Here is an 18839-nt window from a genome sequence, read left to right on the forward strand (position 1 = left end):
ATGGATGGAGCTAGAGGGTATTATGCTCAGTGAAATAAGCCAGGCAGAGAAGACAGATACCAAATGATTCCCCACATTTGTGGAGTATAACAATGACGCAAAACTGAAGGAAGAAAACAGCAGACTCATAATCTCCTAGAAGTGACTAGCAGTAACCAAAGGGGAGGTGTGGGGGAGGGCAGGTGGGGTTGGTGGGAGAAGGGGATTGAGAGGCATTATGATTAGAACACATGGTGTGGGGGGGATCATGGGGAAGACAGTGTAGCACAGAGAAGACAAGTAGTGACTCTGTGATATCTTACTACACTGATGGACAGTGACTGCAATGGGGTATGGGGGGGGACTTGATAATATGGGTGAATGTAGTAACCACATTGTTTTTCATGTGAAACCTTCATGAGAGTGTATATGAATAATACCTTAAGAAAAATTTGTAGAAAAAAGAACACTGTATATGTGCAGGACTTCACTGTAGGGAGAGCTGGCTACAATTCCTTTACTTTTGATAGAATTGAACTTTTCCATAGCTTCTGTCTACTATGTTAGCGTCACCACCCAGATATGTAGAACCTGTTTCTGAGCTGTTCCTGGGTTTTGGAAGGGAATTCAGCTTGTTGCCAAGGGTGTCCAGGTTTGCCCTTCTGTGATTCTGCCCATCTGCCAAATCACCCACCTATATTCTGCTTTCCACTTTCTGCTTTCCTATATGCTTTAACATCTCAGATGTCTCTATTTTCATTAAGATAGAGTTTGAAGTTCTGATTTCTAATTTTGTATTTTTTGAGACAAGAGTGGGACAGAAATGTCTATACTTTGCTGTCTTAAATCCAGAAGTCTTTGAGAATCATGCTTTTGTTTGGAAAGACGTGACTATTATTTGTGATTTTAATCTGAAAAGGAAAGAATTTGTTTAATTTTCTAGATAGAGTTTCATAATTGTTGGGTTGGCAGTGTTAATTAGATAATGTTTCTTTATATTAGATTTGCAAGATAGCCATGAGTGACATATATATATATATATGCATACATGTACTGTTCCCAACACACTTCTGCAGCTAGACGTCTGGGTGTAAATGAAGTTTCACCAATTAAATGTACTAGTGCCCTACTACAACAAACTGTAAGACTTTCCACTGTACATAACCAGTACTAAATATCTATTATCAGCAGCAAAGTAGCTACATAGCAATGTCTACAATGGAAATCTCTATCCAATTGCCAATGTTCTTCCCCATTTCAGTAGTACTTATGTGCATGCTCAGTTGCTTATGATAGGCACACTGGAAATTGAGCTGAAGGAAATGAAAGGTCAGCATAATCAATCAAAACCAAGGCATCAAAATGACAGCATCAAATATCAATTATTGAATACCCGAGTATCAATGTTTGTATTTACTGAGCAACTTCTGTGTACCTGTGTTATAGGCTGAAAAACAAAAAGAAGTCATGACACCTTTCTTCATGGAAGTTTCAATTCACTTAGAAGAATCATAACATACACATGAACAATGATCAAATAAGACAGAAGATAAAAGTGTGGCAAGTTTCATCTTCCTGACATTTTAGAGTGTTAATGGTGGTAAAATTTGGGGTTGCCTGTGTCCAGTCCCTAGCTTCTTGGGTGTTTAGAAGCAATTGCTGCTGGTAAGGCAGAGTGTCTCTGGGCCACATGGGGAGGATGGGAGCCAGACAGTGAAGAACCCTATGGACATGGGTCTAGATTGTAGACTACGCTGGTATTCATATGTAGTAGCTCTCTGCAGGTAACATGATGGTACCAGCTTGTCCAGTCTGAAAGCTGGTGGGATCCCAGAACTATAGAACACAGTATGCAAATTTGGGAAATTTCAACTGCAAATTCCCCAGTGAGTGGACATTTAACAGACATTTACTCCAAACAAAACATCTATGGATTCTGCATGCAACATTACTTCAATGCAAGAACAGTTACAGAAATCTGCAGTCTTGCACTGAGTAATTTTGAGTCAACTAGCCTATGAAAAAATAACCAATTGAAGCAGAGTAATACCTCCTCTTCCAGGCTGAGTGGACTAACAGGGGAGTTTCTTTCCACAAGTTCTTGGTACCTAATCACTAAACTGTAGTAATGGCTTAAGAAACATGTGTAAACATATTACTTGAAAAAGTATATTGATTATGTTTATAACTATTAATAATATATTATCCCTAATAAAAACTGAGAGATTTTCTGAGAAAGAAAAAAATATGTGGGATGCAGCAAAAGTGGTTCTAAGAGGGAACTGCATAGCACTACAGGCCTATCTTATGAAACAAGAACAATCCCAAATAAACAATCTAAACTCACAATTAAAGGAAGTAGAAAAAGAAGAACAAATGAAGCCCAAAGTTAGTAGAATGGACATAATAAAGATCAGAGTAGAAATAAATAAGTATAAAGAAAACAATAGAAAATAAATCAATGAAGCAAGAATTATTTTTTGAGAAGATAAACAAAACAGACAAACCGCTAGCCAGACTTATCAAAAAAAAGATGCAAAGAAAATAAGAAAAGAAAAGAAAAGGGAGAAATTCAACCAACCACAGAAATTCAAAGAATTATGAGAATTCTATAAAAAATTATAATAAATTGTACAATCTAGAAAAAAATGTATAAATTCCTAGAAACATACAATCTTCTAAGACTGATCAGTAAGAAACAGAAAAATCTGAACAAACTGATTACCAGTAACAAAATTGAATTGGTAATTAAAAAAATCACTACAAACAAAATACTAGGTCCAGATGGCTTGACAGCTGAATTCTACCAAACATTTAAAGAAGAGTTAATACCAATCCTTTTAAAAGTATTTGAAAAATAAAGAAGAGGAGGGAATACTTCCAAACTCATTCTATGAGACCAGCATCACTTTAATACCAAACCAAAGACAATACAAAAGAAGGAAATTACAGACCAGTATACCCCTGGTGAACCTTGATGCGAAAATCTTCAACCAAATATCAGCAAACTGAATTAAAAAATACATCAGAAGTGTCATCCATCAGAACTAAATGGGATTTATTCCAGGGATGCAAGGATGGTACAATATTCATAAATCAATCAATGTGATATACCACATTAACAAAAGGAAGGATAAAAACCATATGATCATCTCAATAGATACTGAAAAAGCATTTGACAAAATTCAACATTCATTCATGATAAAAACTCAACAGAATGGGTATAGAGGGAGCATACCTCAACATAATAAAGACCACATACAACAAACTCACAGCCAACATCATACTCAGTGGTGAAAAGCTGAAAGCTTTTCCTCTAAGATTGGGAACAAGACAAGAATACCTACTCTCACCACTTTTATTCAACATAGTACTGGAAGTCCTAGCCATGGCAATCAGACAAGAAAAGGAGATTAAAAGCATCAAAATTGGTAAGGAAGAAGTATTTGGAAGAATATATTTGTTAATGACATATCTGACAAGAGGTTAACATCCAAAACATATAAAAAACTCACACACCTCAGAAACCATAAAGCAAATAACCCAATTAAAAAATGGGTGGAGGATATGAACAGACACTGTATGTTTTCTATATATAGTATGATACTGTATATGGAAAACCCTAAGGACTATTCCAAAAAACTATTAGAACCTATAACTGATTCAGCAAAGTTGTAGGATACAAAATCACTATAAAGAAATCTGTTGCATTTCTACATACCAGCAATGAACTAGCAGAAAGAGAAATCAAGAAAACAATTCCACTTACAATTGCATCAAAAAGAATAAAATACATAGGAATAAACCTAACCAAGGAAATGAAACCTAACCAAGGAAAGGAATTTACTCTGAAAATTATAAGACTTGAAAGAAATTGAAGAAGACACACATAAATGGAAATCTATCCCATGCTCATGGACAGGAAGAATTAATATTGTCAAAATGGTCATCATGCCCAAAGCAATTTACAGATTCAATGCAATCCCTATCAAAATACCAATGGCATTCTTCAATGAACTAGAGCAAATAATCCTGAAAGTCATATGGAACCACAAAAGACCCTGAATAGCCAAAGCAATCTTGAAAAAGAATAACAAAGCTGAGGGTATCATATGCCCCGACTTTAAGCCATACTACAAAGCTACAGTAGTCAACACAATATGGTACTGGCATAAGAACAGAACCATTGATCAATGGAACAGAATAGAGAGCTCATAAATAAACCCACACATGTATGGTCAATTAATATGTGACAAAGGAGGCCAGAATATACAATGGGAGAATGATAGTCTCCTCAATAAATGATATTGGGATAACTGGAGAACTACATGCAAGACAATGAAACTGGATTTCTCCCTAACATCATATACAAAAGTAAACCAAAATGGATCAAAGACCTAAATTTAATACACAAAACCATAAAACTCTTAAAACATAGGCAAAAATCTCTTGAACATAGCATGAGAAATTTTTTTCTGTACAAATTTTTTTCTGACACATTTCCCAGGGCAAGGGAAACAAATAAAAAATGAACAAGTGGTATTACATCAAACTAAAAAACTTCTGTACTGAAAAGGAAACCCTTAACAAAACAAAAAGGCAACCACAGTAGGGTAGAATATATTCCTAAATAATACATCTGAAAAGGGGTTAACATCCAAAATATATAAAGAACTCATATGACTTAAAACCAAAAAATCAAATAACCCAATTAAAAAATGGGCAGATGACCTGAATAGACATTTTTCCAAAGAAGACATACAGATGGCCAACAGGCACATGAAAAGATGCTCCACATCACTCATCACTAAGGAAATGCAAATCAAAACCACAATGAGATATCACCTCACACTAGTCAGAATGGCCACTATACAAAAGATAAGAAATAACAAATGTTGGCGAGGATATGGAGAAAAGGGAACCCTCCTACATTATTGGTGGGAATGTTAATTGTTGCAGCTACTATGGAAAGCAGTATGGAGGTTACTCAAAAAAACTAAAAATAGAAATACCATACATCTCTGCAACTCCACTTCTAGGAATTTACCTGAAGGAAAAAAAAAATCTCTGATTTGAAAAGATATATGCCCCCCTCTGTTTATCACTGCAGTATTTACAATAGCCAACATATGGAAGCAACCAAAGTGTCTGTCAATAGTAAAGTGGATAAAGAGCAAATGGAACATATATAAAATGGAACATTATTTAGCTGTAAAAACAAAAGAATTCCTGAGCTTTGGGACAACATGGATGGACTTAGGGTATTATGCTAAGTGAAATAAGCCAGATGGAGAAAGACAAATACCATATGAATTCACTTATATGTGGAATCTAAAAACAAAACACAACGAAAAAGCAGTAGACTCATAGACACTGAGAGGTGATTGATGGTTACTGTGGGGGAGGAGTTGGCATGGGTGGGTAAAGTAGGTGAAAGGGATAAAGAGACAAAAAATCTCAATCATAATATAAATTAGTCATGAGGATGAAAATATAGCATAGACAATATAGTCAATACTTCTGTAACATCTCTCTATATTGACTGATAATAACTACACTAGTTGGGGTGAGCATTTAATAATGTATATAACTGTTGAATCATTATGTTGTATACTTGAAACCAATATAATATTGTGTACCAATTATACTTCAACAAAAAATTTTTAAAAACACAGAGGAACCCACCTGTCACTTTGATATCCCCTGTAGCTTTGGCAATATCATTTTCAATCATACAGGAATATGTGTTGTTGATTGTGACATTGTAGAGCACAGACACAACCTTCATGGTCACATTCTCAGAGTTCAGTTCAAAGCTGGTATTGGAGACTTCTGAGAAGTTGACTCCCTGGTCAACTTGAGATGCCCAGACCACTGTAGGCTGGGGGAACCATCGGGGAGCTTCACACCATAACCTCTCTGAGCTGGCATTATAGTCCACATTCATCTCTGGGATGCTGAAGGCTGCAGGGTTAAAGGGCAAAAAGGGCAGATGTCAACATCAGATAGATTAAATAGCCTTTGAAGTGCCTGGTCTTAAAAACCCAGTCATTTCTATCATTGAAGTGATGCGGTACTCATCAGTGGGCTGTGTATGGCCCATTGTGTTGTAGATACAAGTAATGATTTATTCATACTATTGGTATGCATCACAACCCTCTGGCCAAAATCACAAACTTCAAGACCTAAATGCTAGGTATAATTGTTACAACAGATATATTTCTCCAAGTAAGAGTGAGTTTAAGGGTAAAGGAAAGTTGATCACAAAAAAATCTATCCCTTAAGGAAACTGGGCAGTTTTCCAGGTGCCTATGAAGCCTCCTGGATTTTATGTATTTTTCTGCCTGGAGGATAAAGTTAGGGTGGGGAAGGAGAGAGGAGGAAAGACAAACAGCATTTGCCTGTCACCCACAGAAACCCCATACACAGGTCTTGTCATCAGGGGAATCTGGATTTTGCTTAGGTAGAGACTGACCAACCCTGGTATCCAGGGATATAGACAGACATTGTTTTCTTCTAAGATAATTCTTCTTGGGGAGATAAATGAACTTTGAAATTATTACTAACTTCCTCCTCCATCAAAGCCAAGAAACACTTGTAGAGACACAGTGGAGAAATGTTAAGGCCTGGACATTTTAGCTGTACATTGTTTATTATGCCAAAATGACAAGATACAATTTATTAATTTAACATCTTCCTTTGCCTGGGAGTGTGCTGGTGCTGAGTGAGTGGTGAAAGGTGAGCCCTTGCCCTGCCGTTTAAAAATTCTGCTGTCTAGCAGAGAAGACAAGACTCACGTGCTTGGAGCAGGCAGAGAAGAAGCTTTGCTTGTGAGAAACTGAGTGTAAATGACCACCCACCACCACTTACTGAGGGTATACTCTGTGCCAAGTACCCAATTCTAGACATTGCATTTGCACCTTGCAACCATCCTAGGGATATCTAGTATTATCACCATTAAAAAAAATAAGGTTTTAATTTTGGAATAATTTTAGATTTACAGAAAAGCTGCAAAGCAACTTGAGAGAGTTCTTGTATAATCTGTACTTGGTCTTCCCCATTGTTACCATTTTAAATAGCCATGGTGCACTTGTCAAAACTGAGAAACCATCATTGATACATTGCTATTAACAAAACTCCAGACCCTAACTATTATAGACACAATGTTATGTAGTGTCCAAGAAAGGCCTGTGTGGACGAGCTTTGGCTAGGAGGCCTCAGGATACTTTCTGCCTATCCTTTAAGGCTCTTCTCTAATGCCAAATTCTCCATGGGGCTTTCCTTTCCTTTCCCTCCCTATGCATTTGGATGTGATCTCTCTCTGCCTCTGAATCTCCAATTACTCTGTATTTCTCTTAAAGCATTTGATAAACTTTACAATTACTCTAAGTACTTAAGCATTTTTCTTATCTCTGCCCCAACCCTCAACTCTAAGCTCTACACTATGAGTTCTTCAAAAGGAAGAACAATCATTTTTGTTTCCTTAATCATTCTTTTACTTCTGCAGAACTTGTCTCATCCCTTGTATAGAAATACAGAAATCATGTTAAACTGAGTTGGTAAGGAAGGATGGATTTCAATGGGAGAGCGTTGGTAAGCTTATAGGATAACATTATTTTGGTTAGTTCCCTTTAAACTCCAAAAAAGGATTCCACTGTCAGAAGTCCCTGACGGTACTGATTTCAGATTTGGGCCTAGTACCTATGCAGCTTAGAAAAGTCTCAGACCAGATTGATTATAGGCTTCTCATATGAACAGTAGCAGAGGCTACCATAAAATTTATGTTGGCAAAATAATTCAGGGAATATATGCACGCAAAAACTATAAGGCCTAATATTAATAGTGGGCTACTTTTGGAATTGATGTGGATTTTGGACAGCAAGGATGCTAGCAGGGTCTTTGATATTGGTCACTCATGAGCGTAACAGGATATTTCATCAGCAAACCACAGTCTTTAGCCCCAAATATCTTGGCAGTTTCTGTTTTTCCAAAAGTAACTCACCTCCAGTTTTATACTCAAGGTTAGCATTCCCCTTGCCTTTAGAAGTGATGATGTAACACTTATAGGTGCCAGCATCTGTGAGTTGCACGTTTTTCAATCTCAGAGAAGCATTTCCAACTATCACTTGATCAGCAAACACAGATGTCCGGCCTCTGAACATTTCATCCTGGTCTGACAGGTCATCTTTGCCTTCTTTGAATTCATGGACCAAGCCCATAACACCTTCCTTGAGCCACTGTATCACAATATCAGAAAGCTTTATGTCGGGTTCAAAAGTACAGCTCAGGATTCCATCCTCCCCGATACTCCCAGCTGAGGTGAGAGTAGTTACTGTGATGGAATGTCTCCCTGCAATTCAGGAAGCACAGGTCAATGCCAAGGGAAGCTTTGGAACTTCTACAACCAAACTTTTACTAAAAGCCAAACAGAGACTTCTGTAATAAATAAGAAATATAGATGAGCAAGAGAGCCATAAAAAAGAAGACATAAAAAAAGTACAAGGAGCAAGAAGATGAAAGTTTTTATGTCTATAGCAGATCTGCCATACACAGTAGCTTTTTGAGACCAAGGAACCCAAACCTTGAGAGGCAACAAGAGAAGATGATATTGGACATGGTGTTTGAAGATAAGAATTCAAGTTCTGGCTTTGTCACTTAATGTGTGACCTTGAATAAGTCATGTAACCTCCCGGGATCTCAGTAAAATGGAGGTGATGGATATCTATCTTAGCTACCCTAAAAAATTCTTGTGAGGATCAAATGAAATGGATGAAAACTTGATATGCAAAGTGGAATTAACACAATAAGGTGTTGTTATTCTTAGTTAACCAGAAGTGATACAGAAGTGAAACCTCATGTTAACTAAATGTGGCTAAACATTCTGAGGTCTGCTCAATTATAAAAGGCTGTTACTTTTATCTCCATTTGAATGATGAAGAAACTAAGGCACAGAGAAGATAAATGATTTGGTTATAGTGCTAGCTATAGCATAATGAAGAATGATACTTAGTTAAATCGATTTTTGGCCTAAGATAAAAGCCACCCATCCTCTCCAAACATATCACCAATTGAAATGCTAATTATGGCACCAGTGGTGCCCACTGCCTCTTCCCCACTTGGCCACTTAGTCTGTGAAGGATTGACCAGTTGTTCTTTGTGCACTAGAGGCTGCTGACTAGGATACATATAAGGGGTGATTTGATTAACCAAATCTTCTTGAGAGGGTCTGAATGAGAAGTGAAGAAGAGGAGGCGTCTTTGAGCCCAATTGGAGAATGGAGAAAACACAGAGAAATGTAAGGGAGAGAACATGAGAGAGAAAGATGAAGTGAGCCCCCCATCCTTACAGCTGTCTTAGATCTTGAGGGTTTTTAGGTCTAGTTCCTGTCTCAATCTCTAAGTGTCCTGTGGGTAAAATTGCAGTATTTCCAGAATCTCTCGCCTGGCTTTAGTGCATCTCCATGTCAACAGGCGTTCCTAAAGGGTTTAGAGAGGTAGTTCATTTCATATCAATGGATAATTACCTGGGAGACTGAGAGCTTATCTGAACCCGAGAGGTTTGGGGGAGGTCTTCCTTGCTTCTGCCGGAGCAGGAGAGAGAGGGCTCCCGGACTGCAGTTTGTAAGCAATAAATGGGTTTTAAACTTTATTTCTCCCTTTAACTGATTTCAGTTTTGAGGTGTTTTGCCCCAGAATTTTCTCTCCCCAGAGTTACAGTCCTGTAAACAAACACCTTATATTAAAATGGTCTGTGCAAACCTCTCTTTCTTAAAGCCACGACAGTCTAAAGGAGGGGTCCTGAGCACTTCTCACCTGGGCTTCTCAGCTTCCTTACTGGTATTCTAGCTTCTCATCTCTCTTTCCATCCAATCTACTTTACATGCATTAATCCTGAAGTTACAAACTGAACATGTCAATTTTCTACTCACTAATCTCCCATGGTTCCTGAGGGATGTGGAGAGTTCAGACTAACCAACATGGTTCTCAAAGCTAGATACTGCTTGATAAGTAGTAAATCCCCTATTGATAGTAGTTCGATTGCTACCTTCCAGCCTCATTTCCCATTGTATCCTTTCATAGTCTATACTATGTATGTGTATCAAGTGATTTGTTGATTTCCTTCTTTCAATGGAAAAGTACATAGACAAATCATACTTGCTATTTTTTAAATATAAGAGGTAAGCATTTCAAACATAAGGATACCTTTGGCATCTTGCCTTTTCTAGCGCATTAGGGATTGGAATTATCTAGTTGGCTCCTAGGCCTTTATAAAATAGGTGAAGGTAATGGATGAGGGACAGACCTGGAGAAACTAAACTAGATGGATTTATATTAAAAAGAACAGAGAGCTATGACTGAAGAAAAGTTATAAATGAAAAGGAGGCAGAGGAAACAAAAACATGTGCATAGGCTGGTTTGGAAAGATGTTTTGGAGGCCTTAGAGTATGAGAGAAGAGAGATTTTGGAGCAGCTGCCATGCATGACAGCCATTTATGTGGGAGATTTGGGGGAGGAATTATGAAAAAGGATGGTATGAAATTTTTCTGTGTAATTTGAATGTAACACATCATATCCCCTGCCTTGGCATTTTCTTGAACACTGCTTTTAAGATTTAATTTGGTTTTCAATTATTTTTACTTGACAGAGTAATATCCAAGATATTCCAGGCTAGTACTGGTTATACAAGTATACTATGCATCTTCACACCCCTGTTCACCTTATACCTACAATTTATAGTTTTCTTCTCTCCTTTATCACCAAGTTATCCAAATTCTACTTATACTCAAGGCTGTTCAGATGGCAGCCCTTGCATGAAACTCTCTTTTGATCTGCCAAAATTAATAGATTCTCTACTCTCCCTTAACACTTTCCTTTGCCTTTATTTTAGTACCTTTTCCCCTCTACCTTGTGCTTAGTCTATCTCTGGCACTAATTTGCAAGCTTTTCAAAGGCAGAAACTGTTTTAATTCTATTTGAGTCTTAGAATGTTGTGATTGTTAATTTTATGTGTCAACTTGACTGAACCACAGGGTGCCTAGACATTTGGTCAAACATTCTGTGGTGTCTTGGCGTCTGTGAGGATGTTTCCGGATGAGATTAACATCTGAATTAGTAGACTGAGCAAAGCAGATCCCCCTTCCTAATGTGGGTGGAACCCATCCAATCACTTGATGACCTGACTAGAATAAAAAGGCTGAGTGGCTGAGTGAAAGGAAGCTACTATTGCCTGACTACTTTGAGCTGGGACATCAGTCTTCTTTCTGCCTTTGAATTTGAACTGAAACATTGGTTCTTCTTGGGTCTTGAGCCTACTTGTCTTCAGACAAGTACATCCTCAGAAGAACCAGAGCTCTCCTGGTTCTGAAGCCTTTAGACTCAGACTGGAACTTAACCATCTGGGTCTCCAGCTCACTGACTGCAGATCTTTGGATTTCTCAGCCTTCATAATCATGCCAGCCAATTCTTTCTAAATCCACCCACCCCACCATACACATACACATACATCCTGTTGGTCCTGTTTCCCTGGAGAATCCTAATACAAATTTTAGTAAGAAGTGGGGTGCTGCTGTAATAAATACCTAAGTATGTGGAGGCTTTGGAAATGGGTAATGGATACAGGTTGGAAGAGTTTTGAGGTACATGATAGAAATATGGATGTTAAGGGCAATTCTGGTGAGGTCTCAGATGGAAATGAGGAATTTGTTATTGGTTGCTGGAGGAAAGGCAATCTTTTCAAAGTGGCAAAGAACTTGGCTGAACTGTGTTTTAGTGTTTTGTGGAAGGTTGAATTGTCAAGTGATAAAATTAGATATTTAGCTGAGAAGGTTTCTAAGCCCAGTTTTAAAGGAGCAGCTTGGTTACTCCTGATTGCTTATAGTAAAACATGGGAAAGGAGATGAAGAAGGAATTGTTAAGCAAAAAGGAACCATAACTTGAAGATTTGTAAAATTCTCAGCTTATCCATATTGCAAAAAAAAAGAGAAAGCTGTTCTGAAAAGAACACTAAGTGTGTGACTGAACAACCACTTGATAAGGAGATCATAGCTGTGATTCATGGGTTTAATCAGGCATCTCAGAAGAAGCCAGGAATACACATAGGATTATAACAGCAGAAACACTGTCAGCTGGGCATAGGAAATTAAAGGAGATAGAAAAAAAATGAGACAAAATTAAAAAAGGCTGTCAGACTTCTTAGATCCTACAAGACTGGACCACAGAGATATTCAGCTGTGGGCATGTGCGGTTCTTCCAGAAAAGGGCACTCTAACCCTAAAGGATATTCAGAGATCATTAGGGCTGCCTCCTTAGTTTCAAAGGGTAGGGCCATTACCTCTATGTCATCAGGCCAGGGCCTCTGATGGAAACCTTAGAGGTAGGGCCTCCTGGAGCCTGCGGGGACTTCCCTATCTCCAGAACTGTGAGAAAATAAATTTAGTTATTCAAGCCACCCAGTCTTGTTATAAGGCATCCTGAGCAACCTGAGACAAGTACCTACTGCTGTGTTTTACAAAGAGAAATAATATTTGTTGAGTGAATAAATAAAATGAATGACTGAATGGAAGTCAGTAGAAGTCATTGCACTGTTTAAGATAATGGTTCTATCCAAAATGATTGTCAGGGTAAGGAACATTTGGTAGGATTACCTCATCTAATTTTGGGGGAAATGTAAGCCAGTGAAAAAGAAGACAATGAAACACAGAGATTCTCAATAAAATCATGGAGCAAAATATAACTATGTTAAAGCAAGGATAAATCTGATTGCAATTTATAAAGTGTGCATTAAAGTTAAATTGAAAAATTACTTTTCAGAAAAAAATACATGGTTAGTACAGTTTATGAAGAGAATGAAATGGTAATGACTTACCTTGGTTCAGTAATTGTGTTACTGAATTAATTTTAATTGATTGGCCTTCAGCCCAAAGGTAGAGAATTCATTTCTTAGAGAACTTAATGATTAAAAGTAGGCAGCTGTGACATACCCCGGGACTTACTGCAGGTTCTAGCCCATTTAAGGTTGCATTAAAGATGTGGCAGATGGATGGAGTATAATGTCAGTTAAATCCCCCTCTTCATATCAAATCAGGAGGAGGAATAAAAGCCAGTGAGAAGTGACCAAACCATGAGGACCTAGCCATTGCTTTGCACCCAGACAAGCAATCAATAAATATCTATTTGTTACGTGAATAAATGACGGTTAAAAAGTGATTAAATGAAATTTAATTTGCAAGCAACAGTATATAAATATTGCTGTGCAAAAAGAGGAAATCTTTATTCAAACTTGCAAACAAATATTGGCTCAAGGAGCTATGTTCTAAGAAACACAGTCTGGCCTGATATGACTCTCCAGGCCTCATAAGCACCATGGGCTCTTTTTTGATTTAGTGAGCCAAAAGGTAAGAAGAAGGCTCTAGGAGACAGCTGGCTATCTATTGATATAGAATTCTGTTACTTTAAATGGGCACAGATTTTAAGGATTTCATTGGCCTCTAAGAGGAATCCATCAAAGCTCTTTAAAATTGGAAGTCCTGGCCACTTGCTGACAATGAATTATCCATCTTGTGAGGACTAATACTGTCAGAGCTCTGGTCTGCATGGCAAGAGAGGAGCTACAAAAGGGCAGCAAGCTAAAATCTGAGTCATTCAGTTTGCACACAGGGTGAGGACTATTCAGTTGCCCTCTGCTCTAGGCACAGGAATGTCTTGGAAAGTGGAGTTCAGGTAACAAAAGGATTCTCTGAAGAAATTACGATCCTGGGATGCCCAAATGCCACTGGATAAAACCATTCTGTATATTCCAGAAGTTTGGAGAGCATTCTAGAAGCCTTCAGCATATGGTCACTCAGCATCTGCTGGACCCCAGCTGTCCAGATGGGCACCATAGCGCAAGGCTTACAGGAGGTAACACGTAGCCTTACGCCTGCACCGGTGGAACCCAGGGTAGCACCTGTGAGTGCCACTTTTGACAGAGAGGAGGGCAGGGTTGGGGATAATATTTGCTGCTGTGCAGAGAAATCAGAAAGGGTGCTGGGTTAGGCTAAATAAAAGAAAAGTGTGGAAAGCTGCAGCAGAGTATGATTTGAGAACAAGTATCAGGCTCTCTGGGTTCAGGTTCCAGCTCTGCCGCTTACTGGATATGTGACCTTGAGCACGTTTTCTAACTTTTTTTCCATCTGTAAAATGAGGATGCTATAATAACAGTAGCTGCCTCAGAGGGTCGCTGAAAGGGCTAAATGATACAATACAGGTAAAGAGTTTAATATAGCACTTGCCACATGTTAAATCTTAAATCAATGACATCGATAACCATTGTTAACTAGAATCATTTGGAAGGATTGCAGACCAGAGCACCAGGAGGAAAGGAACCCTTCATTAAATGCTTTACTTATCACAACTCATATCAGGTAGTGAGGCAAGTATCAAACACAGTCTCATCTGGCACTAAGACCGGCATGTTCTTCCTACCATGTTTTGCTGATACCCAGTGTCAGATTGAGATATGTAGAAAGCCTACCCACTAAATCAGTATCCCCACCACATATAAAAATAAAATGATTAAAAACCATAAAACAAGTGTAAGAAAGTCTACCAGCTATTTATTTTCTTAGATAACAACAATTTAAAAAAATGCATATGTCAAATTATTTCCCAACTATTTGTTCAGTGCTCCTGTTTTGGTGCTACGAGCACCTGTCTGATTGGATTATCCAGTTTCCAAATATGGAGCATTTATTAGGAGGCAGGGTCCTGTGACTTCCTGGCCTGCCCTCCCTAGTTTTAGAGGAGGCTGGTCCTGGTGTGGCCAGGAAATTGTGCAAGTTTTAGGAGGTGCTATATGAATGCATTAATAACAAATTATTATTGAGAGCACTGGTGGTATCAATATAAATAACAATGGCAGCTATTTGCTACACATATGTATCAGGCACTTTACAAACACTTTCTCTTTTAATTCCCACAATACCTCTATTTTACCAGTGAAGAAACTATTTCTGGAAAGTTAAGTTATATACCAAAGAATAGGCAGTTAGAGTAAGACTTGAGATTAGAACATCTCTGTGATTACTAAACTCCTCCACTGCACAGAGTTGTTCAGAGTCACCCAGAGAGTTAGTGATAGCACAGGGACTGGGCCAAGTAGGGTCAGAGGTCTTTCCATGACATCTCCCTCCTTCTCAAAGGGGCATCTACGAAGGCTCTCCTACAATCTGGGCTTAGTGGGAGTCCTTCAACCTCTCTTCCAAACAATCCACCTCAAATGCATTTCAAGTTTTATGAGGTCCATATTTAGAACTTGTAAGCAGTAGGGTAGCTATGAGGAGGTGGCAAATATGGCCTCAGGAAGTTACAAAGAAATAGAATTTTTTCTGTATTTAGGAATATCTTTAAAAGCTGTGGTCTAAAGAAATAATGCCCGCAAGACCAACCAGAAACCCCCCTTCCCTGCCACTACTCTGCGTGAATGTTATCATCAGTAGAGAGTGGTGGAGGGGAGAGTGTGGGCTCTGGAAGCAAATTCCAGGCCTTGAAACACAATTGTGCCCACTTGCTAGTTGCATGCAACCTTGGTCAAGTTCCTCAGCTGGTTATAGTAATCATATTTGTGTCCTATTTGTTGTGAGCAGTACATCAAACAATGTATGTAAAGTTATTTAATAAGGTATGCATAGAAAGCAATCAAAAGGGAAAATGATCATTTTGTCTACAGAATGTTATTTGCTTAATTTCACTGCCTTGTGTATTAAGCCAGCTGACATTTTACTGAATTTATTTAAAGTGTGATAATATGATACTTTTGGGTAAGGGTTGTGGTCAATTGAGAAAAATCCAACTAAACAGTATTAAACTAAGAGCATTTTACCCAAAATAACAAGTTCTCACCCCATGAAATAGGAAGGAGGAAAAACCTCTTCAGTGTTGGTACACTGATGAACTGGGTGGACTACTGTTTATCTGTCTATGTATTTACCCCTCCATGTGTCCTTTGCTTTTTCATTCAAAGAGCATGTAAGAACTTGAGATCATTATAGCTCTGAAACAGGAAGCGGTGTAAGGAGCAAAATGATGGCTGTCCCAGGGAAGCTGTGGCAATGTGGAACTTCTTGGTAAGGTACTCGGAGCCACTAGCCACCAGAGGTAATTCCACAGGGGCTCTGACAGCAAGCCATTTAACCGGAGGCCCAGAAAAACTTAGTCACCAAAATTTAGAGTGAATAACAAACACGAGGATTTTAATTTAAGGTGTGAAACAAGATCAAGAATAGGGTAAATTATAACTGTGGAAGAGTTATATATATATACAAGTATATTGAAGTATAACATATATACATAAAAATGTATACATCATAACTGCAGTTTGAAGACATCACAAATTTATCCCTCGTAACTACCACCTGCACCAAGAACTAGAATGTCACTGCTCCCCTGAAGTCCCCTCGTGCTCCCTCCTGATTGCCACCCTCTCACTCTTTCCACTATTGTGCCTTCTAGTGGCAGAGATTCAGTTGCCTGTTTCTGAACTTTGTGTACATGGAATTATACAGAATGTGCCGCTTTGTGTTTGGCTCTGTTGCTCAACATTGTGTTTCACATATGAAAATATACTGTCTCCTCAGTCAGCAAGAACTAGAAATTAAAATCACAAGATCGCATAATACCTGGTGCTGAGAAGGATGTGAGCTCTGCATCTCTCATACCCTTTGGGTGCAGAGTGAACTGGTAAGTCACTTTGGAAAACTGAATGGCAGTTTCTACTAAAAGCTGTTTATTGGCCTTTCTGGACATAGTTTTTTATGAAGTACTTATTTTGAAATATTAGAAAAGGAATTTAAAAAGACAGCAAAACAAAGCTGAAAGAGGGACATTTAAAAAGACAAAAGCTAAAACTAATTAAATAGGAAAATGAGAAAAACTAAAAATAAAACCCAAATCTGGTTCTTTCAGACTGTAAAACTAATAACACTTTGTAAACCTGCTTTAAGACAGAAAAAGAGAGACAGAGACAGATAAAATGCCCAAGATTAGGCATATGTAAGGAGGTAAAATAACATAAAGAGAAAACAGATGATAAAAGAATATTAGAGTGCAAGAGGCCAGTGAGTTCAGAAACAGAGTCACACATATTTGGATACTTCATTTATGGCAAAAATGGCACTTGATAAGAAGTGGGGGAAGAACAGCATTTTCAGTAAATGGTGCTGAGTCAACTGGAGAGCCACACGGAGCATGTGAATCTTGACTACTACCTTGCACCATTCACAAAATGAATTCTAGATGGTCCATAAATACAAATGTGAAAGGTAAAACAATAAAGATAACCTAGAAGAAAATCTGCATGATCTTGGGATAGGCAAGACTTCTTAACCAAGCAGGTTACAAAAAGCTCCAGGTATAAAGGAAGACTAATAAATTTCACTTTGTTAAAATTGAGAACTTATATGCTCATTGAAAGGCAATAAGAAAGTGAAAAAGCAAGCCACAGAATATAATATATTTTGCAATAAATGTAACCAAATTGCATCTCGAATATATTCCTACAAATCAAAAAGAAAAAGATAATCCAATGGAAAAATGGATGAAAGGCAAAATACATATTTTTGATAATAAGGAAATTTAGGAAGGGTGCTAATGTCTTTTCTAGGCATACAAATATACCATGAGTTTTCTCTGTTTAGGTCCTGTGGCCACTGTTTAGTGACAGCACACCCACCCTGGAGGAGAGTGACAGGGAAAAGGCAGCTGGTTCTATAGTGACAGCTTTGGCCACAGACTAAGTTAAATAAATTTGGTGTTCTTTGTCAGGCGGTCTAAGGGAAATAGAGCAAACAGCTTCCTCAGAGAAGACAGCTGCTAGCCTAACTCACTCAATGTCTTAATTAAAGTGGCATCCATAATAGATACTTCCAAGACAGGGTCCATACAGACGAGGTAAGACAACACTATTCCTGCAATGACATCAGTTAGCTGCATTCAGAAATCACCATCCATGCCACAGTGACATCTGTTTCCTACATGGGACAGCAGTCACAACCGTTTTTCTCTTTATCTAAGACCCCTGTGTACAGAGACTTGATATTCTTTAACACTTCAACTGAAGCTTAATTTCAAAGAAATTATCTATCCAGGTCAACTGTTGATAGGATGGTTCAGCCACCACAGTTTACTTATGACCCTAGAGTGACATTTTCAGCACTGACTGGTAGGTAGAATACTCTGACACTCTGGTAAAACCAGATCCCATTTGATTCTCTCAGCTACCTAGTAATACAAACATTATTTTCCCAGTCTATAAATGAGGAAACTGAGGCCCAGGGAGTTAAGTGACTGATGTGAAGAGAGCACAGACAGTAAGTAGAAGAATCAAAGCTGTACTCAGAGATTTTTCTGTCAAGCCTGTGCTCTTTCTGTTCTACCACATGGAGTGATTTGGGGCCAAATGGAGAGGGATGAATGGAACATGGCAACGCAAGAGATCACATACCTGAAATACCAAAACCGATGATCAGTGCAATTGCTCCAGCCAGAATAATGATGATGCTAATAATGCTATGGAGAGAGAAGAGAAACAGGAAATCACTTCTTCATTCCATCTGACATGCTGCTTTGTGACTTGGGTTCATATCCATCATTTGTAAGAGGTGTACAGAAAGCATCTTAACTTCTTCTTCAACATAAGCCCTCCTAGAAATAAGTACCTTAGAAAAAAAAGAATCTCAACAATTCCATTCCCATCCCTCTGGGGCGGTGGGATAGATTAAAGGAGTAACCTTTTTATCTGACTTTGTGTGTCCTCGTACTTTTCCTATTTCCGGATCAGGGAAGTTCTTATACAATGTCTGCTGGGGCAAAACTGAAGGCATCACC

At 38.3% G+C, this 18839-nt stretch overlaps 1 protein-coding gene across 3 annotated transcripts in view; it reads right to left on the minus strand.

Moving 5' to 3' along the window:
• Positions 1-18839, minus strand: part of VTCN1 (V-set domain containing T cell activation inhibitor 1) — a 111139-nt gene that overhangs the window by 19158 nt on the left and 73142 nt on the right. For all 3 annotated transcript variants that reach the window (XM_073234470.1, XM_073234471.1, XM_073234469.1), the window contains exons 2-4: positions 18457-18521; positions 7982-8329; positions 5665-5943 (exon numbers count right to left, since the gene is read on the minus strand). In XM_073234470.1, coding sequence (XP_073090571.1) covers positions 5665-5943; positions 7982-8198 — 496 coding nt within the window. In that variant the 5' untranslated portion in view covers positions 8199-8329; positions 18457-18521. The remainder of the gene's footprint in view (positions 1-5664; positions 5944-7981; positions 8330-18456; positions 18522-18839) is intronic.

The sequence above is a fragment of the Manis javanica genome, chromosome 4, assembly GCF_040802235.1.
Source record: "Manis javanica isolate MJ-LG chromosome 4, MJ_LKY, whole genome shotgun sequence".
Classification (NCBI taxonomy): Eukaryota; Metazoa; Chordata; class Mammalia; order Pholidota; family Manidae; genus Manis; species Manis javanica.